Source organism: Staurois parvus, unplaced genomic scaffold (assembly GCF_062004578.1).
Source record: "Staurois parvus isolate SC_StPar_1 unplaced genomic scaffold, SC_StPar_1.0 ptg000500l, whole genome shotgun sequence".
Lineage (NCBI taxonomy): Eukaryota > Metazoa > Chordata > Amphibia > Anura > Ranidae > Staurois > Staurois parvus.
Genome location: NW_028318296.1, coordinates 565028 through 581149, shown reverse-complemented (window position 1 = coordinate 581149; position 16122 = coordinate 565028). Strand labels below are relative to the sequence as shown.

The 16122-nt window shown below is 46.2% G+C and overlaps 1 protein-coding gene across 2 annotated transcripts in view; it reads right to left on the bottom strand.

Annotated features, from left to right (window-relative positions):
- Positions 1–16122, bottom strand: part of LOC149452041 (uncharacterized) — an 860283-nt gene that overhangs the window by 377018 nt on the left and 467143 nt on the right. For both annotated transcript variants that reach the window (XM_089689852.1, XM_089689853.1), the window contains 2 exons: positions 11162–11269; positions 4518–4622 (listed from right to left, as the gene is read on the bottom strand). In XM_089689852.1, the coding sequence (XP_089545978.1) occupies positions 4518–4622; positions 11162–11269 (213 nt within the window). The remainder of the gene's footprint in view (positions 1–4517; positions 4623–11161; positions 11270–16122) is intronic.

The window sequence follows — 16122 nt, the reverse complement described above, 5'->3', positions numbered from 1 at the left end:
GGAAATGAAATGGATATATGAACTTCGCTCCCTAAAACCCAACGGCCTCAATATTGAGGTCGATATTAACTGTTTCATTGAAAATAGTTAGACACCTTCCATCCTGTACATGTACTCTTCTGGGTCTTAATATTCGATCATGGTTTTTCTGATATTTTATTCGTTCATTTTATTCGTTCATTTTTATATACATTCTTACATTTTTATATTGTTTATTAGCTATTTACATGGTGGTTATGTTAAATACTCTCACCATGTCTATCTATTTGAGTAGAATTTTGATTGTACTATTTTAATAAATGAGGACGACAATGGCACATGCGCACGGATCTTAAGTCCATGGAGAATGGGACATTAATTCATTATTAATCTTTTATATTAAATTATGTTTTATATCTGGTTATTTTATTTTATACTGGTTCTACTACCTGAGTATAAAACCAGTTTTTGTTTATATTGTCCATTATAGACACTGATAGGATGAATTAATTCATCCATTAGCATCCTTCTATCTAAACACTAGATGGTGCTGTAGGTTTTCCCTCTATACTAATGGGTTCCCATAACCTCCTTTTTTCCACCAGGTTTAGATAGACATTTATTCCATATTTGTCTTGATGGATTCTATTACAGTTATAATAGGTCTATATATGGCCTTTAAGTAATGGCAAGGGACATCGTTATAGTCCCTTGCCGATTTATTGTTTCCTCTCCCCTTAGATGAATATACAGGCAATCAGTCTGTTTCTGTATGGGATAAGACTAAGGAAAAATGGCGCCCGTAACCCCCGCGCATGCGCAGTTCGTTCTGCGCTATTCCAAAATGGCCACGGTCTATTGCGCATGTGCCCTTTCGTCTAGAAATACGAACGGCGCACGGCGCGGCGTGTTTGGCGACCCCCCTCTGAGGACGTGCAGGAGCACGATACGCGTCAGGAGGAGCCACACCACGCCGTGACGTCACGCCGCCGGAGCATCGTGGAGCTCCGGCGGCCATTATAACATACCAGCTGGTCAGTCCTCCTACAGACAACTGTCTGCAACGTTTTTGATATTTTTAATGTGAAGTACCTCTTTATTTATTTAATAAAAAGTTAACCTACTACAGTATGGGAGTATCCTTGTTGTCCCCTGGGGGAGTACTCTAGCCCACAGGTCCAACGCTGATACGGATCACCACCTACCACCTAACCCATCGGGAGTGATAGCACCCACCAGGACCACACAAGCATTCCTAAGGGAGAAGGACAACTCATCTGGGTTCCAATAGAAGGAAGACCCCCTACTACCTAAGATCAGGATTTATACATACAAGGCGCATTTAATATGCGCGTCCGGTGAGTGCGCATTTCATTTCCACCTCTACCCGGACAACGGAGTCACCTTTGAATATTTATTTTCTTCATCCTGAATTATTTATATTTATGGGACTGCTCCTTATAATTATTCAATTAGATATATGTCACTGAATTTAATTTATTGGCTACGAGCGCTGCACTTGCTATATACATTGTCTCTCCTATAGGGTATTGGTACCTAATTCCGTGCATAGCAGCTTGTTTTTTATACTAAGGCGCTTTTTCACTTTTTACTCTTTACATACTAGGATTTATATAGTGCCAACAGTTTGCTCAGCGCTTTACAATATAACGGGAGACAATACAGCAACAATACAATTCAATACAAGAGGGTTGGGAGGGCCTGATCCTGGGAGCTTACAATCTAAGAGGTATGTGAAAGACCACGATGTACTAGGCCTCTAGTGCTCGCCAGTTCACCAAAAGGTAGCGTGGCACTAGTACTGGCACTCTGCTGCCTATGAGAGTCATCAAAATTTACCGGAAAGTGCTAACAGAGATCAGGCCTAATTCTGCCAACACTGCGGTTTTGTGCGCAATGTATCAAGTGACAGTGACCTACTGACACTGCACTTGTTGGGGGAGAAAACAGGGTGCTGGCAGGTGCCGGGGCTGATCCCACTAACGCTGTGTTTTTGGGGACACTATACTAATGTGAATGCTGGTATAAAGCTGATCTAATCAAAGATATTGATCCGTTCAGACACTAAACTAGCAATGGAGGTTTATTGTGTATGAGCGTGTTCCTGGCAAACAAGGGGTTAAATATGATTACTGGTGTACTGACGTGCAATCTGACGCCATCTGGGAGGGGCATGAAAACCCACGGGTACACGAATCATGTATTTATTATATATATATGATTTTGCACACCCGTGCCACCCTGTAGCAGTATTTCTGCTATAGGGTGGTCAGGAAGTTGTTACAGAATCGGTTTGCGTTACAGCACTGTGTTACTTTAACTGACAATTGCGCGTCATGCAATGCTGCAACAAAATTAAATTTACATCCTTTTTTTCACACAAATTGAGCTTTCTTTCAGTGGTAATTGATCCCCTGTGCGGTTTTTATTTTTTGCCCTATAAAAAAAAGACCGACAATTTTTGAGAAAAAAAACAATATTTTGGACTTTTTGCGATAAAACATGTCCAGTAATAAAATTTAAAAATCAAATTTCATCATAAATTTAGTCCAAAATGTATTCTGCGACATGTCTTTGCTAAGAAAAATCTCAACACGTGTAAATTACCGTATTTCCGGCGTATAAGACGATTGGGCGTATAAGACTACCCCCTACTTTTCCTGTTAAAATGTAGTGTTTGGGCTATACTCGCCGTATAAGACTACCCCTCTTCCAATGCACACCAGTGGGAAGAATCGTGCCCTGTCATTGGTGTCAGTGGGAGGAATAGTGTTCCATCATTGGTATTAGTGGGAGGAATAGTGCCCCATCATTGGTATTAGTGTGAGGAATAGTGCCCCATCATTGGTGTCAGAGCGACGAATCGTGCCCCATCAGTGGTGTCAGTGGGAGGAATAGCACCCCATCATTGGTGTCAGTGGGAGGAATTGTGCCCCATCATTGGTGTCAGTGGGAGGAATCGTGCCCCATCATTGGTATCAGTGGCAGGAATAGTGCCCCATCATTAGTATCAGTGGGGGGAATAGTGCCCCATCTTTGGTGTCAGTGGAAAAAATCGTGCCCCATCATTGGTGTCAGTGGGAGGAATAGTGTCCCAACATTGGTGTCAGTGGGAGGAATAGTGCCCCAACACTGGTGTCAGTGGGAGGAATAGTGTCCCAACATTGGTGTCAGTGGGAGGAATAGTGCCCCAACATTGCGCCTGTGTGCCTTTCCTGAGCTACAGTTCTGGCGGCCAATCACCGGTGAGGAGGCGGAGCCGAGCAACCGCGCGAACATCCAGTGGCCGAACCGAATGAAGGAGCAGCCGCGCTTCCTGGACCGGATCGTCGCGGGACCGGAGCCAGGTAAGAGACAGCAGCCCCTGCCCACCCCTGTACTTAGTGTCCGTGCCGCCCCCCTAAAAAGTGTCAGCATGCCGTATACTGGCGTATAAGACGACCCCCGACTTTTGAGAAGATTTTCAAGGGGTAAAAAGTTGTCTTATACGCCGCAAAATACGGTAATTGATTTACATGAAAGTTATAGCGCGCACAAATGGCAGTATAGATACTGGATTTTTAATTTTTTTTTAAACATAATAGTGGTGATCAGCGACTTATGGTGGCAATCAGCGACTTATGGCAGGACTGCGGTGGACATTCTGACACTGGGGGGAAACTGACTTGGGGTCACTGACATCCCTAGTGACACCAATACAGTGATCAGTGCAAAAAATAAATCCCACTGACACTGTACTAATGGCACTGGGGAGGAAGGGGTTAACATTTGAAGGCAATCAAAGGGTTAACTGTGTGAGGGGAGTGTTTTACTAGGGGGCGGGGGTGTACTTCACTGTTACACACTGATCTGGAAGGCTGTGCCTAGCAATCCGAAATAGTGTGCTGAAAACTGACAGGGAGGAGAACTCCATTGAAAACAATGCAGCCTTCCTCCCCGTCAGTGTTTGCTGGCAATTGTCGGACTCCGGCAGATAATCACTGACCAGGACCCAGTGATTGACATCCGCGGCCGCGATCGGTGCCATGAGTAGGGTGGTCGCATGCACCCCCTACCCCAAAATGTAGGATCACGTTTATATACGTGATCCTGCGCACAGGGGCCGCCTTGTAGCAGTATATGTCCCCTAGTGGTTAAAAATGCACTTACATTAACAAAGGAAACAATGCAATTTCTATTAACAGCAGGGCCACGGCTCCCACTTCACTTCCAATTACAGCTGTCAATCAAGTTACCCAGCAGAACGAGGCCTGGGTGTGCTGCCTGCTCGCAGTATATATGGTGGTAGTTGGAGCTGGGAGAATTTGGAGCACGTGTGGATAATGTTACAATCATTGGTGCAAATGCTTGTCTGAGCTAGGCGCAGGTAGTTCTTAAAGAAACTACTACCACAATGGTGTCATTACCAGTATTTTGAATTCATGTGAATGTCCCCCACAGACTTATATGCCCTAACAGATGTATCATTTGTGCAGATTGTGCAGCTGTAAACATATATATTAAAAGAAATCACTTACACATCATGATATCCTCTTCCATTCCATCTATTTCAGAGAGGAGCTCTTTTCTCTTGTCTTTATTGACGGTGTCAGGTAGTTTTTCCAGAGAGTTGGTATGGAAACCTGGGAATTACAGGTTTCAAGAAAATTCACACTTTTGCCAGAACCTTTGCACATCTATGTACACATCACATCTACAGTCTATAGTTCAAAATCTTTATAACTAAAGCCCAACTCCAAGAAAAATGACATTTAAATAGTATGTAGCACCCTCCTAGATAGGTGCTAGGATAAGAAGAGTACAGTTGGTTCCCCTGCTTGATAGGAGAACTGTTAGGGGAATTTACTTAGGCTTTCTTCTTAACAGAGAGCTGCAATTGTTTAGTAATGCCTGCTCAGCGTGTTCAAGTGCTGCAAGTTCTGCCTCTGGCTTCCTCTGTATCCAAGCAATCTAGGAAGGTTCTGGATGTATAGGTGGAACTCATGCAGAACACAGCACCGACATTCTGACACTGGGGGGAACTGACTTGGGGTCACTGACATCCCCAGTGACACCAATACAGTGATCAGTGCAAAAGAAAATGGTACTGGGGAGGAAGGGGTTCACATTAAAAGGCAATCAAAGGGTTAACTGTGTGAGGGGAGTGTTTTACTAGGGGGCGGGGGTGTGTGCTTCACTGTTACACACTGTTCCAGATTGCTGAGTTCAGTTTTCCGGAACAGTGTGCTGAAAACTGACAAGGAGGAGAGCTCCATTGAAAACAATGCAGCTGTGCTCCCTGTAAGTGTTTGCCGGCAATTGCCAGGTTCCGGCGGGTAATATTGGCCAGGATCCGGTGATTGACACCCACGGCCGTGATCGGTGCTGCGGGTAGGACAGCCCCCTACCAAGTAAACAGGATGACGTTTATAAACGTGATCCTGCGCACAGGGGCCACTTTGCCGCAGTATATGTACTGTGGGTGGTCCCCTAGAGGGTAAATACTGTTATTTATTGTGTATGTTGATATACATTGGTTCATAATTGCTGACCTTGACCAGAGTTATTATCAAGTCAAATGCTATTCTGTTATTCTTGACTCAGTTACCCTGCAATTCAATATAAACGTCACATTGGTTTATACTACTCTGTGTGTGAGTCCATTTTGCAGGTGTGAATTATCTGGGTTAGCGCAGTACATTGGTGTCAGCAGAGGGTGGACTCCATCAGGGGGTTCAGATTGCCAGGGATCCCAAACTTATTACTCAAGCAATGCTCATGGGGGGGTAGTGCTACATTCGAAATCAGGAACAGTCCCTTGAAATCAGGGACAGTTGGGAGCTATTAAGAAAAAATGAGGGGGGTGTATCAGCACAAACACTGCTGGAAGTCCTGGGTACTTTTAGTATGGGGTAATTGTGGTGGTTATGGCTGTTATATGAAGAGCGTGGGGATCCGTGTAGCACTGAGGGCAAGGCTTCCAAATAGACTGTAGCAGACTCTGTAGGTGAGAGAAGGAGAGAAGCGCCTCTAAGTGCAATATTTCTGTTTATTAAAGTATATATGTAGGAAAACTCTCATAGATAAGGTAATTGTAAGCATGAAAACCGTGGTTAACAGTAAGGTGGTATCCAGGGTGAAGAGCCGTCATCTATTTGCAGTATGGAGAGGTCAGCTTGCTACTGGAGAAGCGTTGTGGCTGGACGGGAACAGCGGTGAGGCCGGTTGGCGTGCACATCCTCCCTCAGAGCCAGGTGGAACGTAGCGGCGGCGTGGCCGTGATGACGTCAGGCACCCAAGGTGCACTGTGACGCGTTTCGGAGCATGCGCTGGCCGTGGAAGGCGGAAGTGCGCTCCTTTTTCAAGCAGCTCTCCATACCGCAAATAGATGACGGCTCTTCACCCTGGATACCACCTTACTGTTAACCACGGTTTTTATGCTTACAATTACCTTATCTATGTGAGTGTTCCTACATATATACTTTAATAAAGAGACATATTACAGTTGGGAGCTATGCCTGAGGTTGTGTCCGTACCCATAACATAACATAGGCTGCCTGCACACAGCTCTAGCCACAAAAACAATTGATTCACACTGGACAGGCTACAGCGCCCATGTGAATGAACCCCAAGATCTCAGTTACACACAGAGCTTTTGCTTTTACTTCAATACAGTTTTATATTTTATATTTAGCAGGAATTTTATAAGTTATGTTGTGTTTACTAATAATCATTTTAGTATATTTTTAGTAAAATTATGAGTTTGATATTTTTGAGGAGATGCCCCGTGATTTCTAACAGCAGCCCTGGGAGATGAAAAGGTATTTTAATTTGCATTTTATAAATATATAGCGGAGTTGATAGACGTCATCACACATACTGTGGTACGCTTCATGTTGTGCACTTGTAGCCCACAGGACTTTGTTCACCATGGAAAGGCCGATTGTGTTTGTATCCCAGACAAAATCTCTTATGAGACCGAAATCATTTAGCTCAGACAAGAATTTTCCAAAACTGAATTTTGTCAAACTCTTATTCACGGTTGGGGCTGGATTCCCTTCTTCCAGGATGATAACATATCCACCGGGAAAGGAACACAATAAAATAGAGCACTAAGTAATGTTTAAAACAATATACACTGGTCAAAAAAATGAAAGGAACACTTTTTAATCAGATTATAGCATCAAGTCAGTGACACTCCTGGGATATTGATCTGGTCAGTTAAGTAGCAGAGGGGGTTGTAAATCAGTTTCAGCTGCTTTGGTATTAATGACCCCCAAAACAGGAATGGTTTTAGAGGTGGAGGCCACTGACAATTTTTCCCTACTCCTCTTTTCTGTTTTTCACTAGTTTTGCATTTGGCTAGGGTCAGTGTCACTACTGGTAGCATGAGGTGATACCTGGACCTTACAGAGGTTGCACAGGCAGCCCAACTCCTCCAGGACGGCACATCAATATGTGCCATTGCCAGAAAGTTTGCTGTGTCTCCCAACACAGTCCCAAGAGCATGGAGAAGATTCCAAGAGACAGGCACTCTAGGAGAGCTGGACAAGGTTGTAGAAAGTCCTTAACCCATCAGCAGGACCGGTATCTGCTTCTCTGTGCAAGGAGGAACAGGATGAGCACTGCCAGAACCCTAAAAAATGATCTCCAGCAGACCACTGGTGTGAATGTCTCTGACCAAACAATCAGAAACAGACCATGAGGGTGGCCTGAGGGCCCGATGTCCTCTAGTGGGTCCTGTGCTCACTGCCTGGCACCATAGAGCTTGACTGGCATTTGCCACTCAATACCAGAATTGTCTAGTTTTTTTTTTGGTGGTATCTACTCACCGCTGGGTATTTTACTTTTTGCCTTATAAACAAAAAAAGAGCGAAAAAATTGAAAAAAAAAAGTTTCTTTGTTTCCATTATAAAATTTTGCAAACAGGTAATTTTTCTCCTTCACTGATGTGCGTTGATGAGGCTGCACTGATAGGCAGCACTGATGGGCACAGATAGGTAGCACGGATAGACAGCACTGATGAGCTGGCACTGATAGTGGGCACTGATAGTTGGCACCTTCTGGCGGCACTGCTGGGTGGCACTGACTGGCGGCACTGCTGGGCACTGACTGGCGGCACTGCTGGGCACAGGTGGGTGGCACTGCTGGGCACAAGAGGGCGGCACTGGTGGGTGGCACTGCTGGTCACCGATCATCAGGGCACTGATCATCAGTGCCCTAATGATCGGTGCCGATCCCTGCTCTGACAACTGCTGGTTCTCAACAGTACTTTCCGCACGCTTTGACAGCGTGAGGAAAGTGCAGCCGAGAACCGGCAATTGCATTTCCTGGAGATCTGCGTGTCATTGGACACGGCTGATCATGTGGTAAAAGGCCGCTGTGATTGGATTTTTACCAGATCACATGATCAGCTGTGTCCATAGGACACAGCAATCACAGAGATTGCCAGGTGCGCGCCCCCAGGGGCGTGCAGGAGAGCGCGTTCTTGGAGGACGTCATATGACACCCTCCCAGAATTGGCCGGCCACAGTGCAGCCGTCATTTGGCTATCTGCGGTCGGAAACTAGTTAATATAAGACAACACTAACCATTTCACTGTGCATGCAGGTGTGAGCAGTAACAAAGTAACAAACAAAACTGAAGAACATGAACAAAGTAGGACTCTAATTTCTTAATTTTTTTAAAAATGTGTTGTCTATCATTTTAGAAGGATAAAAATCCTAGATTGTGTGGCCATACTCACCTTCAATCAGGAGCTGTCTCCAGCACTACTTTTCCTTTGCCCACTACATGCCACCAGTCTTCCACATCGTTCAGTGCACTTCCTGTGAGCCCATTCGGTTATGAGAAGGAGGAGGGCGAAGGAAGTGATTTGCCCCAAGGACAATACAACATATATTGGGGTGGTGGCCTTGTGTGGAGAGACTCCCTTATTCAGACCTCAATCAGAGCTGGACCCAGAGATCCTGACAGCTTCTGGACTTAATAAAACTATCTGTTCCCTGTGTTTTTCCTGTGATCTGAGTACCTGGCAGATGCATTAAGGGCCCTTTCACTCTGATCAGTTTTTGAAGCACTTTTGGGGTTTAAAAAGAGAAAGAAAAATGTATCCCTTTAAATCCTATAGATCTCTTAAAACAAGAGGCGCTCTGCCCTTTGAATAGGCCTGCATGCTGCATCTTTGGTGCGGTATTTCAAAAGCACTTTGCATTATAAGTCAATGTGAAGGCATCAAAAGTGATTCAAAAACTGATTATTATAAAAGGGTCCTAACTTCCTTTTCTGACTCAGATGTTTTGGAGAGAGATGCAAAGTAAGCAGTGATGTTATATATCATTTGTTACAATAAAAGGAAAGCTGCATGATAATGACTAATTGTGGTAATGGCAGGGTTGCTAATAAGGGGTACAGCTGGCCCAGCTGTATTGGGCCCAGGACCATCAGTTCAACAGGGTGGTCCGGGCTCTTGATGAGCAGGAGGGCTGGCTGTACTGCCTTACTGCTAAAACCAATCCCACTGTGGCTCCCCCTGCAGCACAATCAGCTTCTTCTCTTCTCCCCCCATCAGCTTTCAGATGGTCCAGGGAGCCACAGGGGATCAGTTCTTGGAGCCAGAGGGGCAGCTACATACCCTAAGCAACCGCCCTTCTTATCCTACCTGATTTCAGAGGTGAGTGAACTGGGGCAGGGATGGCTGAGACAGATTTTACCTAGTGCCACCATCCCTCCCCCTCCTGAATCATTGAGCCTTGTGAGCCTGTACACCTTGCATGCCAGTTCACTGCCCTCTGCCCAGACCTGTTATTCTACCAGCTACCCCCTTCCTGTACTCTGCCACTGTGTGCCTGCTACCCTACCAACTACCCTTCCTGTAACCTGCCACTGTGTGCCTGCTACCCTACCAACTACCCTTTCCTTTACCGCAGCATTGTGTGCCTGCTACCCTACCAACTACCCTTCCCTGTAACCTGCCACTGTGTGCCTGCTACCCTACCAACTACCCTTTCCTTTACCGCAGCATTGTGTGCCTGCTACCCTACCAACTACCCTTCCCTGTAACCTGCCACTGTGTGCCTGCTGTCCTGCCAACTACCCCCTCTTTGTACCCTGCAACTGTGTGCCTGTTATCCTACCACCTACCCCTTACCTGTACTCTTCGCTCTTCAGTAAGAATTTGATAGGCAGTAAAGAGGTGTTGTGACCTGCTTTAACCCCTTCATGTCACACTAGTGCACTTAAAACTGAACAATGCATGTCGTTGTGAGATGCTTGCAAAGCAGCACCAATCACTTGAATGGGTCGTGTGGACCGGGGGTATAATACTTGCCACAGCCATGAAGCAAAGCAGTCATGGCATGTGTACATCCCCAGTGAATACCTCTGCAGCTAAAGGTGTAGTGGTTGTGGAGCAGTAAATGTGCAGCTCAATTGTGAGGTTTTTCCACCCCACAACCTCACTTGTGAACAAGCCCTAAGTGCTCATTCACACAGGTACTCTGGCTGTGTGAATGAGTGGTTTGTCTATGCAGCTGAAGATGCCTGTTACTCTATGGGCATGCACACAGCCACAGGTCCTACGTTTAATAGGTATACAGGGGTGGGTGAGCGTCACCAAATGCACACTGTTCAAGGCTGTATACCTGCACCCACACGCCTGTCACATTAGGAGCTGTGGCTGTGTTCATACATGTGCTGCGTCCCCATTGTGTAACATAGGCTGCCTGCACACAGCCCCTGCCCCATAAATTACTGACCCATACTGTACAGGCCACAGCACCTATGTGAATTATCCCCAACACCTCATTTACACTGAGCTTTATTTATTACCTCAATACAATGTTATCCTTTAGATTCAGCAGGATTTTTGTATTCGTTATATTGTATTTGTGTCCGCTAATAATGATTTTAGTGTATTTTTAGTGAAAATATTTGTTTTGATATTTTTGGGGGGATCCAGTCAGACAGGCTGTACAAGGTCCAGCTGCAGCCCTGGGGGATGAGATTGTATTTTATTTTGCATTTTATAAACAAATAGGCGAGTCAATAGAAGTCATCTTGTTTAACACACACTTCATGTAGTGAACTTTTAGCCCACAAGAATCTGTGTCTGCCATGAAAGGGCCATGAAAGGGCCAATTGTGTTTGTTTTTTTTTCCGCCTCCCAGAGAAAATCACTTACCATGTTTTTTGAAACTGCGCACATACTCCAATTTTTTACGCATGTACATTTGTAACCTTCCCTTCCAGGTTGGGTCTAGATCCTCTTCTTTCAGGAGACGTCTAATGTCTGGAAAGGAACACAATAACACAGCAGAAAGTGATGTTTAAAAACAATATTTAGTCACAAAGATGAACATATTATCATCCTAATATTGTTCTAATACTGAAGAAGGCCAATAAAATCTGCTCTGACTCAGCTTCCAATGTATGCTCACAGGGAGGAGGAGATCACTGGTCAGTGGCAGCTATTTACTTACAGGAGCATTCACACTTGCAAATGACCCGTCTGCAATCAGCTGCAAGAACCCCAGCGGGGAATAGCAAGGATGTGCAATTCCTATCACCTGACCCCCGGGACATGTAGTTCTGGGCACCGGGCAGGTAGGGTTTTTTTGTCTTTAGCTGTGCTGCGTGCAAGCAGCAGGGCTCACCTGTCAGGTGGAAGCGCTGCCACCCGATTGCTTCCACACAGCCCACAGTGTCACCCTCCGCCCCCCCCTGCCAGCTATATGTCCCAGGCTTGGCTTGCCCATCTGCGGGCCCGGGACTGGCTCAATGTGTGCCGGCAGGATGTGGTATAGGGGAGGAAGGAGAGCAGACATAAATAAAAAAATTGTTGCCATTTCACGAGTGCACGCAGATTTAAGGTTTGACATAGACAGGCTCCAGTGATGGCTACGAGGATATAGGAGGATTTAGAGCACAGCGGCATACCTACTACAGATATGAACTGAGTCACACTTTGTTGGAGGAACCCAGGTTGCCCCTTCTTTAGCTGCTCTCCTCTTTCATGGTGGAACTACACCTTGTGGATCTATACTCTATTATACTTTTTGGGATTTCTGTCATTAGCCGGATTCCATGTCCTGACACACCTACTGTCATCAGCCCTACCACAGAAGGGTCTTATCGGGGAGTGTGTCCATCTGCACGGGACAGGGAGACCTTAGGGATTTTGAAAGGGGTGGAGGGTTAGCCCATGTTGACCTGACTTCGGGGAGGAAGGGGCTCTGTACAGTTGCTTGGGGAGAGGAGGGTGGGACATTGTTGGGGGGGGTTGGTCGATGGTGGGGGGTGGGGATGGGGTACGTGTATTGTTTTGCATATATATGATCTGTTTTATTGTTACGTCCATAATACATGACTATTGCACCAGAGATAGGCTTGTCCACTCCCCATTACCACCATGACTGTTCCGTACAAACCCCCCTTTCCCCTTAACCAATTATACTTACAAAAAACATGACACCAATTTTGGAGTAAATGGCCAACATGGCCTTTTATTAACAACACAAATTTAAATACACCAACCATTCCTTATAACAGAAACCCAAAGAATTGTTGTTGGTCTTCGAAGTCACCCCCAAACAATCCGAAATGCACCTGCGGACAACCATATACACTAGGCCTCCAGCCGCAACCAACCAGCTCAGAGACAACCATACCGTCCACAGTGCAGCACCACCACCTTCCAGTTAAACCTTGGTTAACTGGGAATGTCCCCGGGCATCCCATACCACCGATGGGTCCCACACCATTGTTTCTACCTTCCAAGATAAGAACCGCCTCCAACAACCAACAACCGCCCAGGAACCAACATAACCCCCCTTTACCTGGAGGGACCCAATACTCACCAAAAACAGGGAGGGCGGGAGGGAAGCTCTCACTCCTGACGCCCAGCTCAAACTGACGCCCCCTCACTGAAACCCCCCACCCTAAGGTGCAGGAAACCCCACTTACTCTCAACCTTCCACCAACCAAATACCCCCACTATTAAAAACAACCCCCTTGGATCTGCTTTAACCCTTTCTGTTCCTCCTTCCCCACTCTGGGCCTAGTCATGTATGCCCTGCGCCATTTCTTCTTTCTTTTTTGCTACGGGCATTTATTTTATGCTGCTTATTAGCCTTTGAGGTGCTATATCCTTTTGTTGGTTTTTTGTTTAGAGTCTGAGGTGGCATACCAGGAAAGGCTGGATAGCTCTCCAAGAAGAAAAAAAACCCTTCTGAGCACTTGTACATAGTTCTACGAAGTTACGCAAGCTCAACAGTTCCTTGGGCATCCCATGTATCCCTCATGCAAAAAAAAAAACAAAAAACAAGTTCAAGGTCTGTTTGCTGTCTCTGGAGTGCAAGGCTAGAAGGAAATGCGTGTTGCCTGGCTGTGCAGGACTATAGGGGGACCCAAATCTTCAGCAACTCCTAAGGGGGTAGTGCTACACTACCAACTACCACCTCCTTGTAACCCTCTACTGTGTGCCTGCTATCCTGCCAACTACACCCCTCTGTACCCTGCCATTGTGTGCCTGTTATCTTACCAACTACTGTTCCCTAAACCTGCCACTTTGTGCCTGCTATCCTCCCAATTACCCTTTCCCTTTATCCTTCCACTGTGTGCCTGATATCCTTCCAACTACCCTTTCCTGTAGCCTTCCATTGTGTGCCTGGTGTTCCCCCAACTACCCCTTACCATTCCCCTTTGCTCCTCAGAGAGTATTTGACAGGCAGAGAGGAGGCATTGTATTGCACTAGCGCGCTGCAACCATATGCAATGCATGCAGTTGTGGGGCACTTGCAAAGCAGCGCTATTCACTTGAATGGGTCACATTCAACAAGGAGTATAATTACTGCCAAGGCCACGAAGCAAAGCATCACAGTTGCGGTATGTGAACATCCCCAGTAGATGCCTCTGCAGCTAAAGGGAGTAGTGGTTGGGTGTGGGTAAATGTGCAGCTCAACTGTGAGGTTTTACCACCCCTAAACCTCATGTGTGAATAAGCTCTAAGAACTCCTAAGGTGCTCTGTCTGTGTAAATGAGTGGTTTGTTTATGCGGCTGCAGCTCCCAGCCTCTATGGGGACACCTGCTTTTCACCAACAGCCACAGGTGTTAGTTAGACAGGTGTGCAGGTGTGGGTGAGGGGCCCCGAATGTACACTGTCTGTGTTTAGGGCCACACACCTGTACCCACACACCTGTCAGATTAGGACCTGAGGCATACCTCTCAACCTTTTGAGATGAGAAGGAGGAACACCTATTAGCTAAAGTATGTAGGTATAGGACACCCCCCCCCCCCCCGCACGCCCCCTAAACCCCTTCATGCCTAAGGGTAAAACAAATCTAAATGCCTAAGCAGAATTTTGCAACGTTGACATGTGTTAGTAAAACCGTCCATATCATCACAACTACTTCGTACATCCAGGTGGATTATACCGCCATTTTTTCAGGACAAATTGGGCTTTCATTTGGTGGTAAATGGTAATGGATATCTACTGATTTTTTTTTTTGTATTATCAAAAAGGCCCAAACTGGCCCGAAATAGTAAAAAAAAAAATCTTTTTAATTTAGCTGTGTGTTTCTTGTTACTATCATAACCTACCACCGAAAAACAACCCAAAATAAATTCTCCAGCTCTTGACAATCGCAGCGATACCATATATGTGTATGTTGTTTGTACCCGTAGTACAGCCCAGAAACAATAGTGCGCTTTTTTTTTTTTTTTACCTAAAACACACTGATACCAAGTTTTTTTTTAATCCTGTCCTTTGACCCTGATCTTGACCCAAACACTTACCCTGGCACTGAACTACATCAAACCTTGATCTAGGTATTTTTTCTGAGTTTTTAAAATTTATTTATTGTAACAGAACCAACCCAGTCTGCGCTTGGGTATTTCCGCTAGACTACCGCTTCCCCGTCCGAACACCGACCACAGACACTACATCAGACCATACAAGACTAGATGACACCCGTTTGTCTGAACATGGAACTCTTTATTTGAAACTTGAACTGGCTGACTTCACATTAGCAGACAGTCCCATCAGGAGGGAGGGCTGCTGGAGACACCCCCCACCAAGCCAATATACAAACACAAACATCCCATAATAGTTTGCTCCAAAGCAAGACACACAATAGAACAATGGGATGCAACCACATGGCATTACACAATCAACAACCCCCCACCTCAATATTAGGACAGATCACCCTGTACCCCTAACAGGCACAGGGTGACTTACACATAATAGGGATATGGGGAGCTAAGACAGGGGTCTCCCGAACTCTCTAAAGTGAGCTGGGTTATATGGGCCTCCCACCCAAAATGACTCCTGTCACAAATCTCCCCGCTCGGCAGGAGACTAACGCAGGAGGAAACCCCAGACGGGTGGACTCCAAAGTTAGTCTGTTCTTCCAGTCCCCCAATGCCCGCACCCACACAGTACCCCAAACAAATTGTCCCAAACATAGCATTACTCACCCAGCCAACCTCTGCCTCTCTTGTAGAACATACCCGCCGCTGGGGAGAAGTACGGATTGGTCCTTCTCCCTGAAGTCCTCTCAGTCGCTGGAGAGAAGACAGGGTGGCTGGGCCAACTCCATCATGCTGTTGGGGATCTGGGCCGACTGCCCAGCATCCCTGGGGTATCCAGGTGGCGACTGTAGTCTCATCCACTTTGACTTGGACATCCCCCAATGTTTGCAAGTAAGGCTGACATCCTCCTGTCCCAATGACAGTCCCTTTTATGGGGTTGTGTCAGTGGAGACCGAAGTCCCATCCACGGACATCAGCTCAAGCCGCAGTTGTGAGGTGCCAATTGCATCCTCTTCCTGTAGCTCCTGCAGTGCTGACTGTTGTGGATAGAGGTCAACAACGCCATGCCCTGATGCCAGCTCTTCTGCTGGAGGCGTGCCGGCTGGTTCATCCTCAGCAGAAAAGTCAATCAAATCCCTAGTCTCTGGAACTGGTGTCTGGGAATCAGGGTTTGTCACGGATCCACAATCACCGCCACCAACAGGCAACAATCGCACCACCGCGACTAACAGTAATAAGTCAAGCCCACGACGTGTGACGCGCGTAACAAGGCCACACTCAGCCGCACCCAGCACAGCGATTGCCCAGCTAATGGACTACAATCGGTGCCTGCA